Source organism: Sarcophilus harrisii, chromosome 2 (genome assembly GCF_902635505.1).
Source record: "Sarcophilus harrisii chromosome 2, mSarHar1.11, whole genome shotgun sequence".
NCBI lineage: Eukaryota > Metazoa > Chordata > Mammalia > Dasyuromorphia > Dasyuridae > Sarcophilus > Sarcophilus harrisii.
This window is the reverse complement of record NC_045427.1, coordinates 185786824-185803839: the sequence shown is the minus strand read 5'-3', so window position 1 is coordinate 185803839 and position 17016 is coordinate 185786824. Positions and strand designations below refer to the sequence as shown.

The 17016-nt window shown below is 35.4% G+C and overlaps 1 protein-coding gene across 7 annotated transcripts in view; it reads right to left on the bottom strand.

The window, feature by feature from the left end:
* TRAPPC12 (trafficking protein particle complex 12) overlaps positions 1-17016 on the bottom strand; it is a 143051-nt gene that overhangs the window by 27961 nt on the left and 98074 nt on the right. For all 7 annotated transcript variants that reach the window (XR_004231853.1, XM_031951171.1, XM_023494655.2 and 4 more), the window contains 3 exons: positions 14198-14270; positions 10589-10662; positions 4080-4178 (listed from right to left, as the gene is read on the bottom strand). Coding sequence is in view for 6 of the 7 variants with exons in the window: in XM_031951171.1 (XP_031807031.1) it covers positions 4080-4178; positions 10589-10662; positions 14198-14270 (246 nt within the window). In the remaining variant the exon portion in view is untranslated. The remainder of the gene's footprint in view (positions 1-4079; positions 4179-10588; positions 10663-14197; positions 14271-17016) is intronic.

The window sequence follows — 17016 nt, the reverse complement described above, 5'->3', positions numbered from 1 at the left end:
TGTGGAAGAGGAAGGAATTTATGACCAAAGAAGAACTAGAGCTCACTATTGACTACAAAATAGAAAATTTTGATTATTCAAATTGAAAAGTTTTTGTACAAACAAAACTAACGCAGGCAAGATTAGAAGGGAAACAATAAACTGGGAAAACATTTTTATAGTCAAAGGTTCTGATAAAGGACTCAAATCCAAAATATATAGAGAATTGACTCTAATTTATAAGAAATCAAGCCATTCTCCAATTGATAAATGGTCAAAGGATATGAATAGACAATTTTCAGGTGATGAAAATGAAACTATTACCACTCATATGAAAGTGTTCCAAATCACTACTGATCAGAGAAATATAAATTAAGACAACTCTGAGATACCACTACACAACTGTCAGACTGGCTAGAATGACAGGGAAAGATAACGCGGAATGTTGGAGGGGATGTGGGAAAACAGGGACATTGATACATTATTGGTGCAATTGTGAACACATCCAGCCATTCTGGACAGCAATTTGGAACTATGTTCAAAAAGTTATCAAACTGTGCATACCCTTTGACCCAGCAGTGCTACTACTGGGTTTATACCCCAAAGAGATACTAAAGAAGGGAAAGAGACCTGTATATGCCAAAATGTTTGTGGCAGCCCTGTTTGTAGTGGCCAGAAACTGGAAACTGAATGGATGCCCATCAATTGGAGAATGGTTGAGTAAATTGTGGTATATGAATGTTATGGAATATTATTGTTCTGTAAGAAATGACCAGCAGGATGAGTACAGAGAGGCTTGGAGAGACTTACATGAACTGATGCTAAGTGAAATGAGCAGAACCAGGAGATCATTATATACCTCAACAACGATACTGTATGAGGATGTATTCTGATGGAAGTGGATTTCTTCGACAAAGAGAATATCTAGCTCAGTTTCAATTGATCAAGGATGGACAGAAGCAGCTACACCCAAAGAGAGAACACTAAGAAATGAATGTAAACTGCTTGCATTTTTGTTCTTTTTCCCGGATTATTTATACCTTCTAAATCCAATTCTCCCTGAGCAACAAGAGAACGTTAGGTTCTGCACACATATATTGTGTCCAAGATCTACTGTAACCTATTTAACATGTATAGGACCTGCTTGCCATCTGGGGGAGGGGGTGGAGGGAGAGAGAGGAAAAATCGGAACAGAAGTGAGTGCAAGGGATAATGTTGTAAAAAATTACCCTGGCATGGGTTCTGTCAATAAAAAGTTATTAAAAAAAAAAGATATAAGAAGAAAGATGCTTTCTGTATTCAGAGAAAGATCTGATAAGTAGAAATACGTATAGAATAATTTTATACACACAAACACACACACACACACTTATTTGTTTTTAAGGGTAGCCATCTCTAGGGAAAGTAGGGGGAAGAAAAAAGTGGGAAAAGAGGAAATTTATGATAACTTTACATATTTGAATTTACATGAAAATTATTGATATATAATATATATGATATATATGATAATTTTGTATATTTGAAAGGAATAACAAATTGTACATAAAAGATTTATAGTTTCACTGAAATCATCATTTTTATTATACTATGTTATTAAATGTTTGTTTTATTTCATAAATTAAAAATGAAATAAAAAGCTGGACCAGCTGAATAAGGAAAGAAGTTGTAGATTGACTGCTGGTACCATACTAGAACCAAACTACAAGAAGATTAAAAAGAATTCCTAGGAACAGGATTTGTGAACAACACCTTGATCTTACAAACTCTTCCTAGATATATCTGACTACCTTTGACTTAAATTGTGGATATATGAGAGCACGCACTTGGTTTGAGAAATATATTTTTTACTTTTGTCCTTATACCTTCTCAATAAATATCATTTTGGAAAAGCTTAAAAAAAAAAAAAAGAAAGAAAGAAACTTTGGATCTTAGGGCCTGGTAGAGAGTTATGCATAGATATACTTAAATAAATTTTTAAGAATGAATGATATTATATAAGCTATTATTCAGAAATTAAGATAGGTACAGAACATTCTCTTCCTCTCTAGGCATATCCTTATAAATAAGGAAATTCATTTCAATTTAATTCAACAGATATTCACTATATGCCTACTTATGTGACCAATGCTATATGGTCCCAAACAGAAATAACCCCTGTCTTTCCAGAACTTAAGCTTTACTGGGAAATACATTCTTCTGTTAATCTGTTTATAAGTAGGATTGACAGAAATGGAAAACCAAACCACTGACATACTAGGAAACCAATTTCTATAAAAGACGAGAAAAATTTCCAATATCTAGCTTCAAATGATCTGTCTTTCTCTCTCCTCTGTGTCGTTGGTGGGTGAGTTTAGGGCAAAATGGTAAATGAGGTTTGTTCAGCACTACAGTATCTTTCCAAATTTACTTTGTGTTAGGAGAAAGAAGCCCCTTCTAATACCTAACATTCTAAAAAGCTGTCTTTTTAAGACACCTTTTATTACAAGATAAATGGAATAAGGTGGGAAAAGGGGGATACTGGAATAGGGGACAGTAATGGATTTAGTATTGAAGATAAGTCCCTTACTCAGTACTTTAAAAGGAGAGGCCCCAAGGAATTGGAAATTGAGTGGATGTACATCAACTGGGGAATGCCTGAATAAGTTATGGTATACAAATGTAATGGAACACTATTTTCTATAAAAAATGGTGAGCAGCATGATTTCAGAAAAGCCTAGAAAGACTTAGATGAATTGATGCTGATTAAGTGAGCAGAATCAGGAAAACATTGTACATAATTGATCTGTTAACTATACACTTAGTTCTTCTCAGCAAGGCAGTGATCTAAGGCAATTCCAACAGACTTGGAATGGAAAATGCCATCCACATACAGACAATGTGAATCAAGGTATAGTATTTTTACCTTTCTTTTTTGGTTTGCTTTTTCTTTCTTGTGTTTTTTTTCCCTTTTGGTATGATTTTTCTTGCACAACGTGACAAATAAGCAAATTTGTTTAAAAGGAATGTACATGTATAACCTATATCAGATTGTTTGCTTTCTTGTAAAGGGGAGAAATAAAGGAGGGAAGGAGAAAAAAATCTGGAACACAAAATCTTACAAAAGTCAATGTTGAAAACTATCTTTACATGTATTTGGAAAAAATAAAATACTATTAAAAAAAAGGAGAGAAATCCTATGTTATGGATGAGAAACTGCAAATTGAGGTTCTGTATCTCTTGAAGACTTCTAATATAAGGAAAATCCAAAGAAAAGATTTGTCTCTATTTTATAAATTGTTAAGCAAGATGGTTTTTCCATATTCTTTTTATTTTGGATATATGAGTTCATGGATGTGAGAAACTCCCTTTAAGTGATGCAGGTCTACAACTCACTTGAATCCTGTGGTTGTAAAAAGTGGCTCAGGAGCACTGAGAAATTAAGAGTTTTGATTGTGGTCATCCAGTTCCAGGGTCAAGAACAGGGTATGAACCCATAGCTCTGAAAGCTCTGAAAGATATTGTCTATCTACTGGGTAATGAAGTCTTTTTTTTCTTCCATGGCCTACATTATATATATGGTTTGCTAAAACTGCCACTTCACTTACATATGTACACATAACTACAGGTTCAAGCACTATCTTTTAATCAAAATATTAGCAAGTTACTAAATAGTCAATTATACTGAAGTTGAACTTTTTATGGTTCAATCATTAATTTCTTAACTGCACAGTGATACTTTCTAAAATAACCAATTTTGGAATATTTGCATCAAAAATCAGATTTAACAACTGGTTTGAAATCATATCAAAATCAAAAGGACAATATTAAATACAAAAAAATGGACTGATTTTCAAGAATTAAACCTTTTTTTTAACAGCCACAACAAATTTAGATAAAAATGTTTTTTGCCTCTTTCCTTACACTTAACAAAAATAAAAATTTAAATAATAAATTATGTAAAGATAATATTCATAATATTGTTTTAACTTTTCACTGAGTTATCTAAAGCACTTTAACCTTGCTTAACAAATGCATGTATGTAGCAGATGTATATATCATAGTATAATATACATACATATATATACATACATACATACATACATACATACATACATACATACCTGAAGGAAAATTCTTCCAATTCCACTCAACAGCTGAGGCTCTTGTTCTGGGTAGTATTTGATAACTGAATGATATGTATCTACAGCAAGTACATAATCCTAAGAGGAGAAGAACATAAAGTCCCTGTTTAAAATTCAGAAATCACTTTCAGCTTTACTCATACTCATTTTAGTCAACCAATCAATAAGCATGTATTAAGTGTCTTACCAGAGACAACTGGTAATGCAGTGAAAAGAAGGCTGAGCCTGGAGTCAGGAAGACCTGAGCTCAATCCAATCTCGGGTGCTTACTACCTGTGTGATCCTGGGTGCACCACTGAACATTTGTTTACTTGCTATAAAATGGGAATAATAACAGCACCTATTTTATAGAGTTGGCGTGAAGAGCAAATGAGAGAACACTTGTAAAAAAAAAAAAAAAGCCCATGATACAGTGCCTGGCACCTAAAATGTACATTAAACTACATTAAAAATATTTATTCTCTTGTCTCCTACTATATTCTAGGCATCATTTAAGGAGATATGGCTTAGAGAACCTGGATACATACACACATACACATACATGTAGACTCTGAGAAGCAGCATAAAGTAGTGAATAAAGAGCTGAGCTCAGAGTTAGAAAGATCTGGATTCAAGTTCTACCTGACAGACTAATTATGGGACCTTGAAAAAGTCATTTAACTAAGGTAAGTAGGTGAATCTTTAAGATTTTAGGTTGTAGAAAATATGCTGACTTGGGTTAGTAAAGGAAACTTCCTCACCAAGGAGTTTCCCCATCACAATCACAAATTTAGTCCTAGTCATTCTGTTGGTTTTAGGAATTGGAAGAAAATTTAAAGAACTAAGGCTCAGAAAATGGAAGACTAAACAGGCAGTAAGTAGTAAAGCTTGGATTCAAACCTGGATCCAAGTCAAGTGTTTTGTCCACTATGCCACATAGGTAAATACATACCTATACACATATATGTAAATGGGGGGCATGTGCATGTATGTACACGCATACATACACACAGTCTATTTCCATTGGAACTATTTCTTAATCATCGCATCCAAGAGTAGACAATGCTATTCAATAGTTTGCTTATGTTAATCTTGTTCGTTATACCAGTCTTATAAAGGAATTTCCAGTGTTTATCTGCAATAAAATTGATGAACCATTACTCATCACTGAGATGATAAGTTTTTGGTGGTCTCCTGTTAGCTTAATTAAGCAGGCAGTTTTTGATCCTATTTTTTTTTTATTTCCAAGATGCAATTAGGATCTCAACTCTCTGCCAAAAAATTATTATGAAAATTGGTAAATTTTGTCTTTTATTCACTTTCCAAACAAATAAGATAAATTCACATTCAATATATATTGGAAAGGCTTATACTAAGAATTGAGCTAGGATATTAAGATATTTAAAGATTAATCTTAAATCAACCTCCCCATCAACTCCACCCCAAAAACAAAAATCAAAATTCAGCAACACACTTCAAGGTTATGTTCATACACCTGAGTGTAATTAGTTCTTTGCCTGGTACCAAGAAAAACATGCAAGAAGACCTTTAATGTAAGGTAAATCTATAGTAAATTATATTTTTCTCCCTTTAATTTTAATATCCCAGGAGGTATATTTATTTCCTTATTCTAGGACTTAGAGTTACTAGTTTCCTAATTGAAATGTTATAAAGAAAGACAGGCAACATGTAAAATTCCAATTTGGTAGGGAAAAAAAAAAAAATAAAAGACTCCAGGTTTTCCTTACAGTCTACCAACTTCAAGTGCAGCTCATTAAAACTAATTTTATTCAAGGCCAGATAAGCTGTACAACCAGACAGTGTACCTTGGCTTCCTGCTCCTATTGCCTCTCACTACCTGTCATTGCCTCATAATAACTGAGGCAGCAGCTGGTCTGTTTTTAGTCAGTGTAGGGAGTGTCATACCTCACACAAGCCAAGCTGCTCCTACTGCCATTTTGGAGACTACTCCAGCATTCCCTTTTAGGATAAAGGGTGTATATGTGTAAAAAGAGGATTTTCTGTTCAAAATTTCATATTTAAGGTTACAGCCAAGTATTCTATGACCTCTGAGCTTCTGGGATTTTGTGGTGCTAAGAAAATATTTTACAAAATAATAACAATGCTTCCTTCCCAACAATAATTCTGTTAAGTAGACAAGATAGAGGATTTCTGTTGTTATAGCTAATTAGTGGGGAGGAGACAGAAAGGCAGCAGACACAGGTAGATGAATTGTATAGACTACATTACCCTCTATCTTTAGGATATGGGTGGCACATGTAGCTATATATGTAGTTCCATACCTTAATAGGGCTCTATACAATCAAAAATTAGTACTCTTCAACAAGGATGTTTACACCCTTTATCTCTGGTTTATAAGCGAATGAGCAGGGAAAATGTGCTAACTTTTGGGAGGCATTTTAACCTAAATATATACTCCAAATCTTAGGTACTACAAAAAATTTTAGTTTGAGTAAACAGTTCTATAAGAAAAAAAAAATCTAGTGGTGGGGAGTAGGGGATGAGGGGTAAGAATAAGAGGGCTTGGGGGGAAGTTGTGGGAATAGGTCTAATATTTTTCACTTTTATCATACCTAAATTCCATGGTGAAACTCAAGCTTCCATTGCCTTTCTAGAAACCAAGTACACCCATTTCCACAGGTTCTATATGGCAGAGGTAAAACTATCACAACAGATCATAGGAAAGTACTTGCTGCACATGAAAAGACATTAAAATAAGCTAAGAACTAAAGAGGAGGTATTTTCAAAAAGTGAAATTCTCAACACAGGAACAGATCCATTATACTATATTTTGTACCAAGTACATCATTATACCAATGAGAGTATAGTAGTAAATTTTTGGAATTCTATCAATACAGTATAAGGGACTTGATGAAGGAGGAGAAATCCTTACAAAATATAAGATGGTTACAGTGACCACAATGTGTTGTAAAGCGGGACCCAAAACTTATTGAGAAGCCAAGAAGTAATTGCTCTCTATAACTCCTAATTACTCCCCTACCTGTTCCCTCTGTCTTCTGTATTAAAAGGCAAGAGATTTCTAGCTATGACTCTAGTACAATAAAATGTAACATTTTTGTTGTTTAGTTGTTTTCAGCCCTGTCTGAATCGTCATGAGCCTATTTGAGGTTTCCTTGATGGAGATATTAGGATGTTTGTCATTTCCTTCTCCAGCTCAATTTACAGATGAGGAAACTGAGGCAAGTGATTTGCTCAGGTTTACACAACTACTAAATATCTGAAGTCAAATTTGAACTCAGAAAGACTAGTTCAGGACCTCTAGGCCTAGCACTCTATCCCATTCTGCCATCTAGCCACCCCCAAAATGTGACATATGGAAAATCAAATCAAATTAAAAAGAATTAATTTTAAAGTTTCCTTAAGCCAATTATTATTACTTATTGGAGGTCAAGGAAACATTACCAAATCATGGAAAGAGACTGAAATGAGTTTCTCACATTAATTTATATAGGTTTGGATTTGAAGGAGGATATGAATGATTTGCTCAAAGGGACAAAAATCTATTTTGATTCAATCTTCACCCTTTTTCCTTTAGCAGTGGCATTTGTTTGGCGCCCATGAAACTAGATTTAAAACCATTTCAGAAACAGAAAAGACTGATACAGCATAATTTAAACAATTGGGTGGGTGATTTATGGGGTCATACACACTCCCATTGAAAATACAGGAAATTTCAAGCTATGTAGGGGAGTGTAAAGGAAATCAGAAGGGCATTTTGAGCTGCTGTCTAGTATATTTAAGTAAGTTGGCCTATGTCTAATATGCCTATATTCTAAGTACATCTGAAGGGAATTCTATTTTTTAAGATCTAAGGCTATGAAGAAACTTAAAAAAAAAAATTAAGAGTGGTAAAAATTTTAATATCTTTTAAACAGTCCCAGAAACATTTTAATAGTAGGATATGACAAAATGTAAAGCTAAAGCAAACTATTAACATATATATGTTGAATTTCTCATCCTAAAAATTAAATTATTGATTATTTCACTTTAATAGGGATGTTATTAAAATTTATGAAGTAGTTAATTAACATCATTAGTTCATAGAAATAATCCAATTAAAATGCTAACTATATATACATATACATACAGCTACAGGTATGTAAGTATGTATGTTTGCATAAATGTATGTGCATGATATTTTATTGCAATAACACATCTAGTCACTAGATGGCAACAGATTGCATCAACTCAAAACAGCTCAAATTTGAATTTCTTTTATATTCTTTTACATATGAAAATGAAAAGAGTAATTCAAACCTTAAAATCAGATGTTAGTCCATTTAAAATTTCTCTTAAAAACACACTGTGCTATTCTGTAATGAGTTGGGACATACATATAAGAGCAAAGAAATGATTTTGGTAACTGCTGCTCTTATTAAATGATAAACTTAACAGGGAGCAAATTTTAATCTTTACTTGACCATTTTCTATTAATGTATCTTAAGAATTCAAATGAAAACCCACCAGTTTAATAGGTAAATTCAATTTTCTTGGAGGAATTTTAGACCTAGAGCATATTGAAACATCAAAGCTGCTAGTTGAAAAGGTGTTTTGCATAAGAATGTTCTGGCAAGCTGGGTACATTCTAGGTGAAGTACAAAATGACCATGGGGGGTTGGGGTGCTCCATCAGTTTTACCACAGGTAGCCAGGTGGGAGATTTCAGCACTGGTTGCTCTGGTAGCTGCTAGAGAGTATGACCTCCTTTTGGATGGGCAGAGTGAATGAGCTATATAGGACTCCAGGGGGGTACACTGAAACTTCCAGAAATGTGGACAAGTAGTTCAGAAGAAGTGGTTTTGCTTAACATAGTGCCTGGAGGAGAGATGAAGCACATAGAACTTGTTTTAAAAAAAAATAGGTCTTGGGGTTGTTAGCATATGGAATTCCTACTGACCTACATTGAAGGTAGGAATAAGACAAGGGCAAAATACAAGCAGCAAACAGTACTGAAAATATTTCAGAGATGCTGAAAAACACTTAAATCTATAAAAAAAAAGAAACTAATGATTTTTTAATAAAAAAAGAACATACTTAAATGCAAAAGAGATGGTCCTAGATATATAGATCATATAATTTTTGAAGCTAGAAGGGCCTGTGGAAGTATTTAAGATTGTAGGATTTAGATCTGGAAAAGGATCAAAGAAAAGATTTAGGTCAATCTCTCTTTTTTTGCAAATGAGAAAACAGAGGCCCAGGGTTGAGAGCAGATTTGCCCAAGGTGCTAGTAAATAATTGTAGTTTTGTAAATTTACATGTCTATACCTCTCAAAGTGTGTGTCTATTTTAGAAAGGATTGATTAAAAAAACTGAGGAGAGCATCATGGGGAAGCGATATCCCCTGTATTTCACATTTCAAAGCCTAGATCATATGCTCTATACTATCTTACTATGCAGTCTTTTCTGTTATCATTGACTGCTAATCTCCTGATGGTGTCAATTTATTTCTATACTTTATTCCTTTGAGAGCTGCTCTTCAATCAAGATCACCATATCTCATTAGGGGCAGGAAACTGATATTTCAAGGTTAAAAAACAGAGCCCCAGAGCAAGCTTCTTCACTTGGCAAATTGCCTGCTTTGCCTTATGGAAAACCAGGTTCAGCTATGACCTTGGGCAGCTTGAAAACTCAGACTGTGGGAAGAAGTTATGATCTCTGTCTTATAATAGCAGGTAGAGTGCTAATAGTGTTGCTCTTGGGTGTTTGCTGCTAATTGATTCATACAGAAGCATTAAGCTTCTGGTCTGTGCAGCCTGTGGGCTGTGTCACCAGATGATCATCAGGACGTTCTGATTCCTGAGGTTGGGAGAGAAACAGAAGGTATAGGCAGTTCCAGTTTTCGGTACACACAGAAGTAAAAAATACTGTTGCAAAAGCTGGGGTGAAAATTGTTTAGGAGAGAGTAGCCCAGTAAAACCAAACTGTTTGGCATCACTCAGTTTGGCCCTTTTATTTTTCAGATTTTTCCCTGGAGGTTGAAAGCTGTGGGTTACAACTCATACTGGGACATGGTGGTGCTGCCTGTCTCTCAATGTCATCAAATTAAATCAAAACAATAACAAAAAAAAACAAAACAAAAAACCCAAACACTCCTAGCATACTCAGTATACACCCGAGACCTTTCATAGGGCAGTTTGGAAAAGATGAGAGGGAACAAGTAATTGGTTCTAATTACAGTATTTAGCTCAGTGTTTGAAAAATTCAATTTAAAAATGCAAATTCTATATTCTATTTAAATTGATTTCAGAAGGAATAAGCTAGATATAGCCTTGAAGTATGTTATTGTACTTAGCTATCCATTAAATATGGCATTACTTAGTCTAATTAATTCTTTGCTAAGCTAAACCTTCATGCTTAGTCAGGCAGCTTTTCCTGATCCAGAATGCACCAGTGATTCGCCTCCATTTTTCTTTGTGACATCCTACTCCAGAATATACGGCAGCTCTGCAGTTACTGCCGCCCACGTACCTTCATCATTAGCAGACAGTTTGCCATGGAGTACATCACCCGGCCCAGACGTGACCTCCACAGCTGAACAGAGGCTGGAAAATAAGAGCAGCTTGTGAATGTGCACAAATAAATTAGAGGTTCTTTCTAACCATCAATTATTGGGTTCTGTAAATTCTGATTTAAAAGATCCCCTTGTTAACATCACTGGGTTTTAGCCTAGAATTTTTACTATGCTGTCAGGCTCCACCATGAGCTAGAAAATATTTCTCCTCATGTAGGGACTAACCCCCAACTGGTTCTAGAAAAAGAATGTCTGAATCAAGGATGCAACAATGCAAAACAGTGGGGCAACTGCTCAGCTTTAAATGCAGATAAAAGACTAAATGCTACAATCAAGTGCTACCTTTTTTCAAAAACAGGACAAAAAAAGGTAAATTCAACAAATGTGAATTATTAGGAACATCTGTTTATCATACCCATTAGCAGGGTAAGGGCTAATCACTTCCAAAAATAAAGTGACCAACACGGCTGGAGGACACTGATTTCCAAGCAAAAGTCACCAGAGCAATAGGGCTCTCTGAGTCTGAGACTCCCTGAGGGAGAACCAGTTTGCCAAGCTGCCTGGCTGCTTTCTCCAGACTTTTGGGTCAAGGCTTATGTTAGAAAAGTTTCTACTTCAAAAAGGGTCCAAGGCCAGCAAGGTTGGGTTCTGACACTAAGACCTAGAATAACTTACCTTATCTATGGGTGTTTTAGTTTCATCTGCAAAATGGGGGTTTCAATATTATTTGCCCTCCTCACAGGGCTGGTTCTGGGAATTATGACATGAACACACTCCCAAGAGTCAAAAGTAAAAAGCAACAAAGTAGTATTGGGGAGGCCAGATAGACAGGTTCTGTCTGATTTCACATCTGCACCCACAGCTGTGATGTCTTGGACAAGTCATGTAACCTCACCCGAGGCAACTCAGCTTAAGTCAAGCTCATAAATTGTAGAGAAGGTGCTGACTTGCATTAAGAGAGTGAGTCTTCTCTCCCAGGAGTTCCCTGCAACCAATGAAATCATAGGGCTAGTTCCTATTTCCCATTTCTGGTTAAAAAAAAATCACTACAGCTTAGAAGTATATTAGCGTATTTGCCTATAAATTCTACTCAGAGGCAGGAGCAGTGGGCAGAAAACTAGTTTCAGAGCCAAGGAGACCTGAATTCAATTCAAGTTCTTTCTTCAAGAAATGCTGGCTGTGTGACCATGAGTAATTTATTTCATTTCTTACTGCCTCAGGTAACTAAGACTCTAATTACAGACAAATGCCTAATTTACATTGGTGGAGCCAGTTGCCATACTGGGATGTCTTTTCATGGATAAAATAACAAATTGAGCCTACCTTATCTTCTCTCCTAATATTATCTGAGGATATATTATATCCTCCTGAGGGTAGGGATCATGACTGAATCCAAATTTTTGGCCTTCATTTCACTTTTTGGCCAACACTACAGTACTTAAGGAATTTTTGCTGAATAAAAGAATGGACTCAAAATAGTCTAGTAATAATTAAAATAAATTTCTGGGTATCCTGAGAATATGCAGATTAAGAATATTGGTGGAAGAGAACTGAAAATTAAAAAGAGAGGTTTTCCTTTCTTGGTACATTTTTCACTTCCTCATTCTTAAATTATAGCCATTTTGCTGATACCAAACAAAATGATTTTAGGGGCCAATTTGAATAAAAAAAAATAAAACATTATGGAATGAATCTGGGAAAAACTCTCACATATATAACCTATCATTTCAGATAATTAACATAAAAATATTCTTTAAAAATGACATGTCTATGCCTTGTGATCACTTCTGAAATATTTGGGCAAGCAATAAAAATATATATAAAAGGCAGCATGGTATAAAGATGAGTAAGTAAAAGCTAATCAATAAGCATTTATTAAGTACCTAATATATGCCAGCTACTGTGCTAAGTGCTAAGCATACAAAGAAATGCAAAAATAGCCCCGGTCCTTGAAGAGCTCACAGTCTAGCAAAGGACACAATATGTGAACAACTATGTATAAACAAAATTAATAAAGGATAAATTAGATATAATCAACAGAGGGAAGGTTTTAGTAGTAAGGGTGATTAGGAAAAGCTTCTTGCAGGAGGTGAGATTTTAGCTAAGACTTAAGTCAGGGGATCCAGGAGATAGAGATGAGAAGGAATGGAGGACAGTGCAGTGTCATGAACAAAAATCAGCAAGGAGGTCATTATCACTGGATTACAGAGTACTTGTTGGACAGACAATAAAATGTAAAAAGACTGAAAAAGTAGGAGAGGTCAAATTAAGAAGGGCTTTAAAAGTCAAATGGAGGATTTCATATTTGATCCTGGAATAATAGGGAATCACTGGGTTTTACTGAATCAAAGATGACATGGTTAGATCGAAGCTTTAGGAATGAGGAATGACATTAAGATTCCTTAAGAGTTATGCTTAAGGCATAGTTTAAGAGCAAACTGAGAAGACCAACCAGAGTAAAGTGATTGAGAATAGGAGAAAATACAGGATAATAAGTAGTAAGCATGGTGGGATCAAGTGAAGGCTTAAGGATGGGGAATATATTTGGGGATGTGTGTGGGCAGCGGGAAGAAGTTGGTAAATAGGGAGACAATGAAGATGAGTCAGACAAACAGATAGGCAGGGACAGACAGAGAGGGAAAGCATAAAATCTTTTGGAGAGGAGTTGGCAGGTATTCAGTCCACCTTTTCATCTAATGCTTTCTTGAAGAAGAGATTGGGAGGAGGTATCCAAGTAAAGAGAGGAAACATGGTAGGAAGAGAGAGCTCTCAACAAAGGCTTCAGTTTTTTCACTGAAGCAGACACCAGATCCTCAGCTGAAAGGATAGGTCACAAGTTAAGATGGGGAAAGGAGAGGAATGCAGCCAGTGCAAGTTTGGGAAAGACTGGAGAGGGAGGAGGGAGTGGAAATCACAGTAAGAACAAGGAACAGTTAGGGGTCATAAGTCATAAGAGACAGATGGAATGATAACATATTATGATCAGATAAAAGGAATTTTAGAATTTGTGAACTTGGAAGTGGGACACTTGTGAATGATAACAATAATAACAATATGACCATGTGTGCGCAGCTGAGACAGAGTGAACAGGAACTGAGTAGACTGAGGAAAAAGGAAGTTAGGAGCTTCAGTATGTATGGTGAAATCCTCTAGAGTGAGGGCAGAAGTGGGGGTAAAAAGACTGTAAATCAAGGACTGAAATCATTGAAAAAGAAAGGAAAACATGCTAGGGGTTAATAGTTAAAAGCCTCAGGACTTAAAATGGATGATAAATTTGGAAGCATGAATTCAGAGGAGTGTTAGGTTGAGGAAATTGGCAAAGAGGAATGAGAATTCCAACTTCTCTAACACAGTCACTTAGTTGGGAGTTATGAGAGAAAATGTAGATATTATGATAAAGGATAAGAAGTAGTGTTATTAGGAGGAAATTAAGTCTCAGTATTTACCAGATGAAGGAAGTGTGAGATGAAGGAGTGAGAAAGGAAGAAAAAGGAAGATGAAAAGAAATTTGTTAATTATGGAGCAGGCATTCCAGAGGACAGAATGTAAGGAAAATAAATACTTACCATGCCTATTTTCTTGTGTAATGTTATTCATGCTTCCATCTTCAGCTAAGCCTTGTTCCAAATTTCTCAGTATCTATAGTAATTATTTTTAAAAATGAAACAAAATTAGTTTGGTTCTAGAATCTGGCATAATTTTCTAGTAGTAAATATATTTAATAAGCACTACTATATACAAAGCATCATGCTAAATAGTAAGACATTCCCTGCTCTCAAAGGACTCACATTCTAAAAGAAGATGACAAGACATAAGGTTTTAGCTCCAGGTCAGAAGGACAAGGCCTGTGTTCCTTATGGTCTGATGAAAAGATAGAAGGATAATGTATCTAGGGTCATTTTCATTAATAAAATTATAAGCTATTTCTGATGTTGCCAAGGACTATGGGGTGAGAATTTTCTTTTCTGGAGCAGTAGCTGTGACTAATGTGTATAGAGTTGAAAGTTGCCAGGTCATTACTCCATAAGAATCTTCCCTGTACAAGAAAGCAGGGCTGGTGATGTGTGGGTGCTTTTACTCTTCCTGGGAGTTCTTGCAAGCCCACAAAGCAAACTGTCAGTGATTAGTATTGTTAAGGCTGGGGACAAAGGTCCCCATCTCCAGAAAAGCTGGAGTAAGATAAAGTTCCCCTGGATCATGGTGACAGAGGCAGTTGGCATTAGAAGCAGTGGTTTTATTATTGTTATTCAGTCATTCAATCATGTTTTGACTCTTAATGACCCCATGACCATACTGTTCATGGGATTTTCTTGGCAAAGATATTGGAGTGGTTTATCATTTTCCTCTTTAATAAATTTAAGCAAATAGGTTAAGTAACTTGCCCAAGGTTACTGAACTAAGTATCCAAGGACAGATTTGAACTTGGGTCTTCCTGACTTCAGGCCCAGTGATTTATCTGGAGCCACCTTCCTGCCAATGGTTTAGAGGATACTGCTCTTCCCAAGGCACTTCAATTTACCTTACATTTTCCTAAGAGGAACAGATTATTCACAAATCATAAGCCTTTATGAAAACCAATTCATATAAGAATGTTTCATATAGATACATAACAAAAATCATTGATTACTATCATAGTGAGATAGAGCCTATAAATGAAGAGTGCCATTTCTACTCCCACTGATGGTGGAGTTCATATTTATGATGCCCGTAAACTAATGAGACAGGATACACAGAGGAGAGAAGCATTTTTTAAAAAAGCAAAATATCAAGTATGTACCACATGAGAATGATTATTAACTTTTGTGAAATATCAAACTGATTCCTCAGGAGTATGAAGAGGATCTGTAGCCTTTTTTAATATAGCACATAAATTCTCTCCAACTGTCACTTTACATAGTAGTTTCTGTTTCAAATTAAAGATACCTCCTTTATATCTTTGATCTTACTTCCTTTCTCACTCATTTCTGTACCTACTAATTCAATTCAATTCAAGAAAGATTTATTAGGCACATACAATACACTTCCCATATTAAGCATTTCTCTCACCTGAGTGACTCTCTTCTCAGTTTCTGTGTGTGTGTGTGTGTGTGTGTGTGTGTGTGCATGCATGTGAGCTATCTGCTAATTATGAGTGTCCCCTATGGCTCTACCCTGAGCCCTCTTTTCCTTTGTCTTTATATGTTGTCACCTGATGATTTCATCAGCTCCCATGGGTTCAATTACCATCTATTTGAAGATGATTCCCAGATTTATATATCTATCCTTCCTCTATCTCCTGAGCTACAAACATAAATTGCTAATTGCCTACTGGACATCTTGGACTGAATATTCTAGAGGCATTTCTAATTCAACATTTCTGAAATAGAACTCAACCCCTCCTCTTTTCCCAATTTTCTTATTATTGTTAACAACACCATTCTCCAGACTATCTAAGTTTGCAACCTCAGTCTGATACTTAACTACTCACTTTTGCTCATCCTACATATATAATTCATTGTCAACCTTGTAGATTCTATTTTGCAACAGCGCTTATACATGTTCCCTTCTCTCTTCTCCAATACTCACCACTCTAGTTCAAGTCCTTATAACCTTTTTACCTGAACTATTTCAGGAGTCTTCTAATTGTTTTTTGTGTCTTGGGTTTTTCCCCATATCAATCCATTCTCTCAGCTGATTTTCCTAAAACTTAGGTCTGATCACATTAGACACCTATTTTTTCATTCTTCTTATACACCATTCCCCTCCATGCATCTAACTACACTGATCTGTATGCTAATCCTTGAACATAGTACTATATTTCTTGGGTCTACAAACTTGAAAAATCTACTTAAAGCCAAGTAAAACATATATTATGATATTCAATGATTTCAACTCTTAAGGAAGGCACAGGAAAGAATGGAGAAAAAGATAATGAAAAACATCATTTAGATTTAAGAAACATAAAAAACCAAGGCCTATAAGATTACTCAGTAACTTATATTACATGATGTTTTCTTTAGAAAGACAATCAGATGGCACTAGACATAGCAGACACTGATTAATACCACAAAAAGTTAACAGAAAGGGGAAAAAATTACTAATATGGGTATTATATAAGAACTGGATAGCTATGTGATGCAATGAATAAAGTGCTGGGCCTAGTCAGGAAAACTTATCTTCCTAAGTTCAAATCTGGCCTCAAACACTTACTAGTTGTGTGATCCTGGACAAGTCTCTTAATTCTGTATACCTCAGTCCTTAAAATGAACTGGAGAAGGAAATGGCAAACTATTCCAATAACTCTGCCAAGAAAAAGCAAAATGGGGTCCCTTTGAATTGAATACGATTGAAAACAACTGAACAACACATAAAAATCAGCTTTTTACCTGTATGTGCACGAATGTTT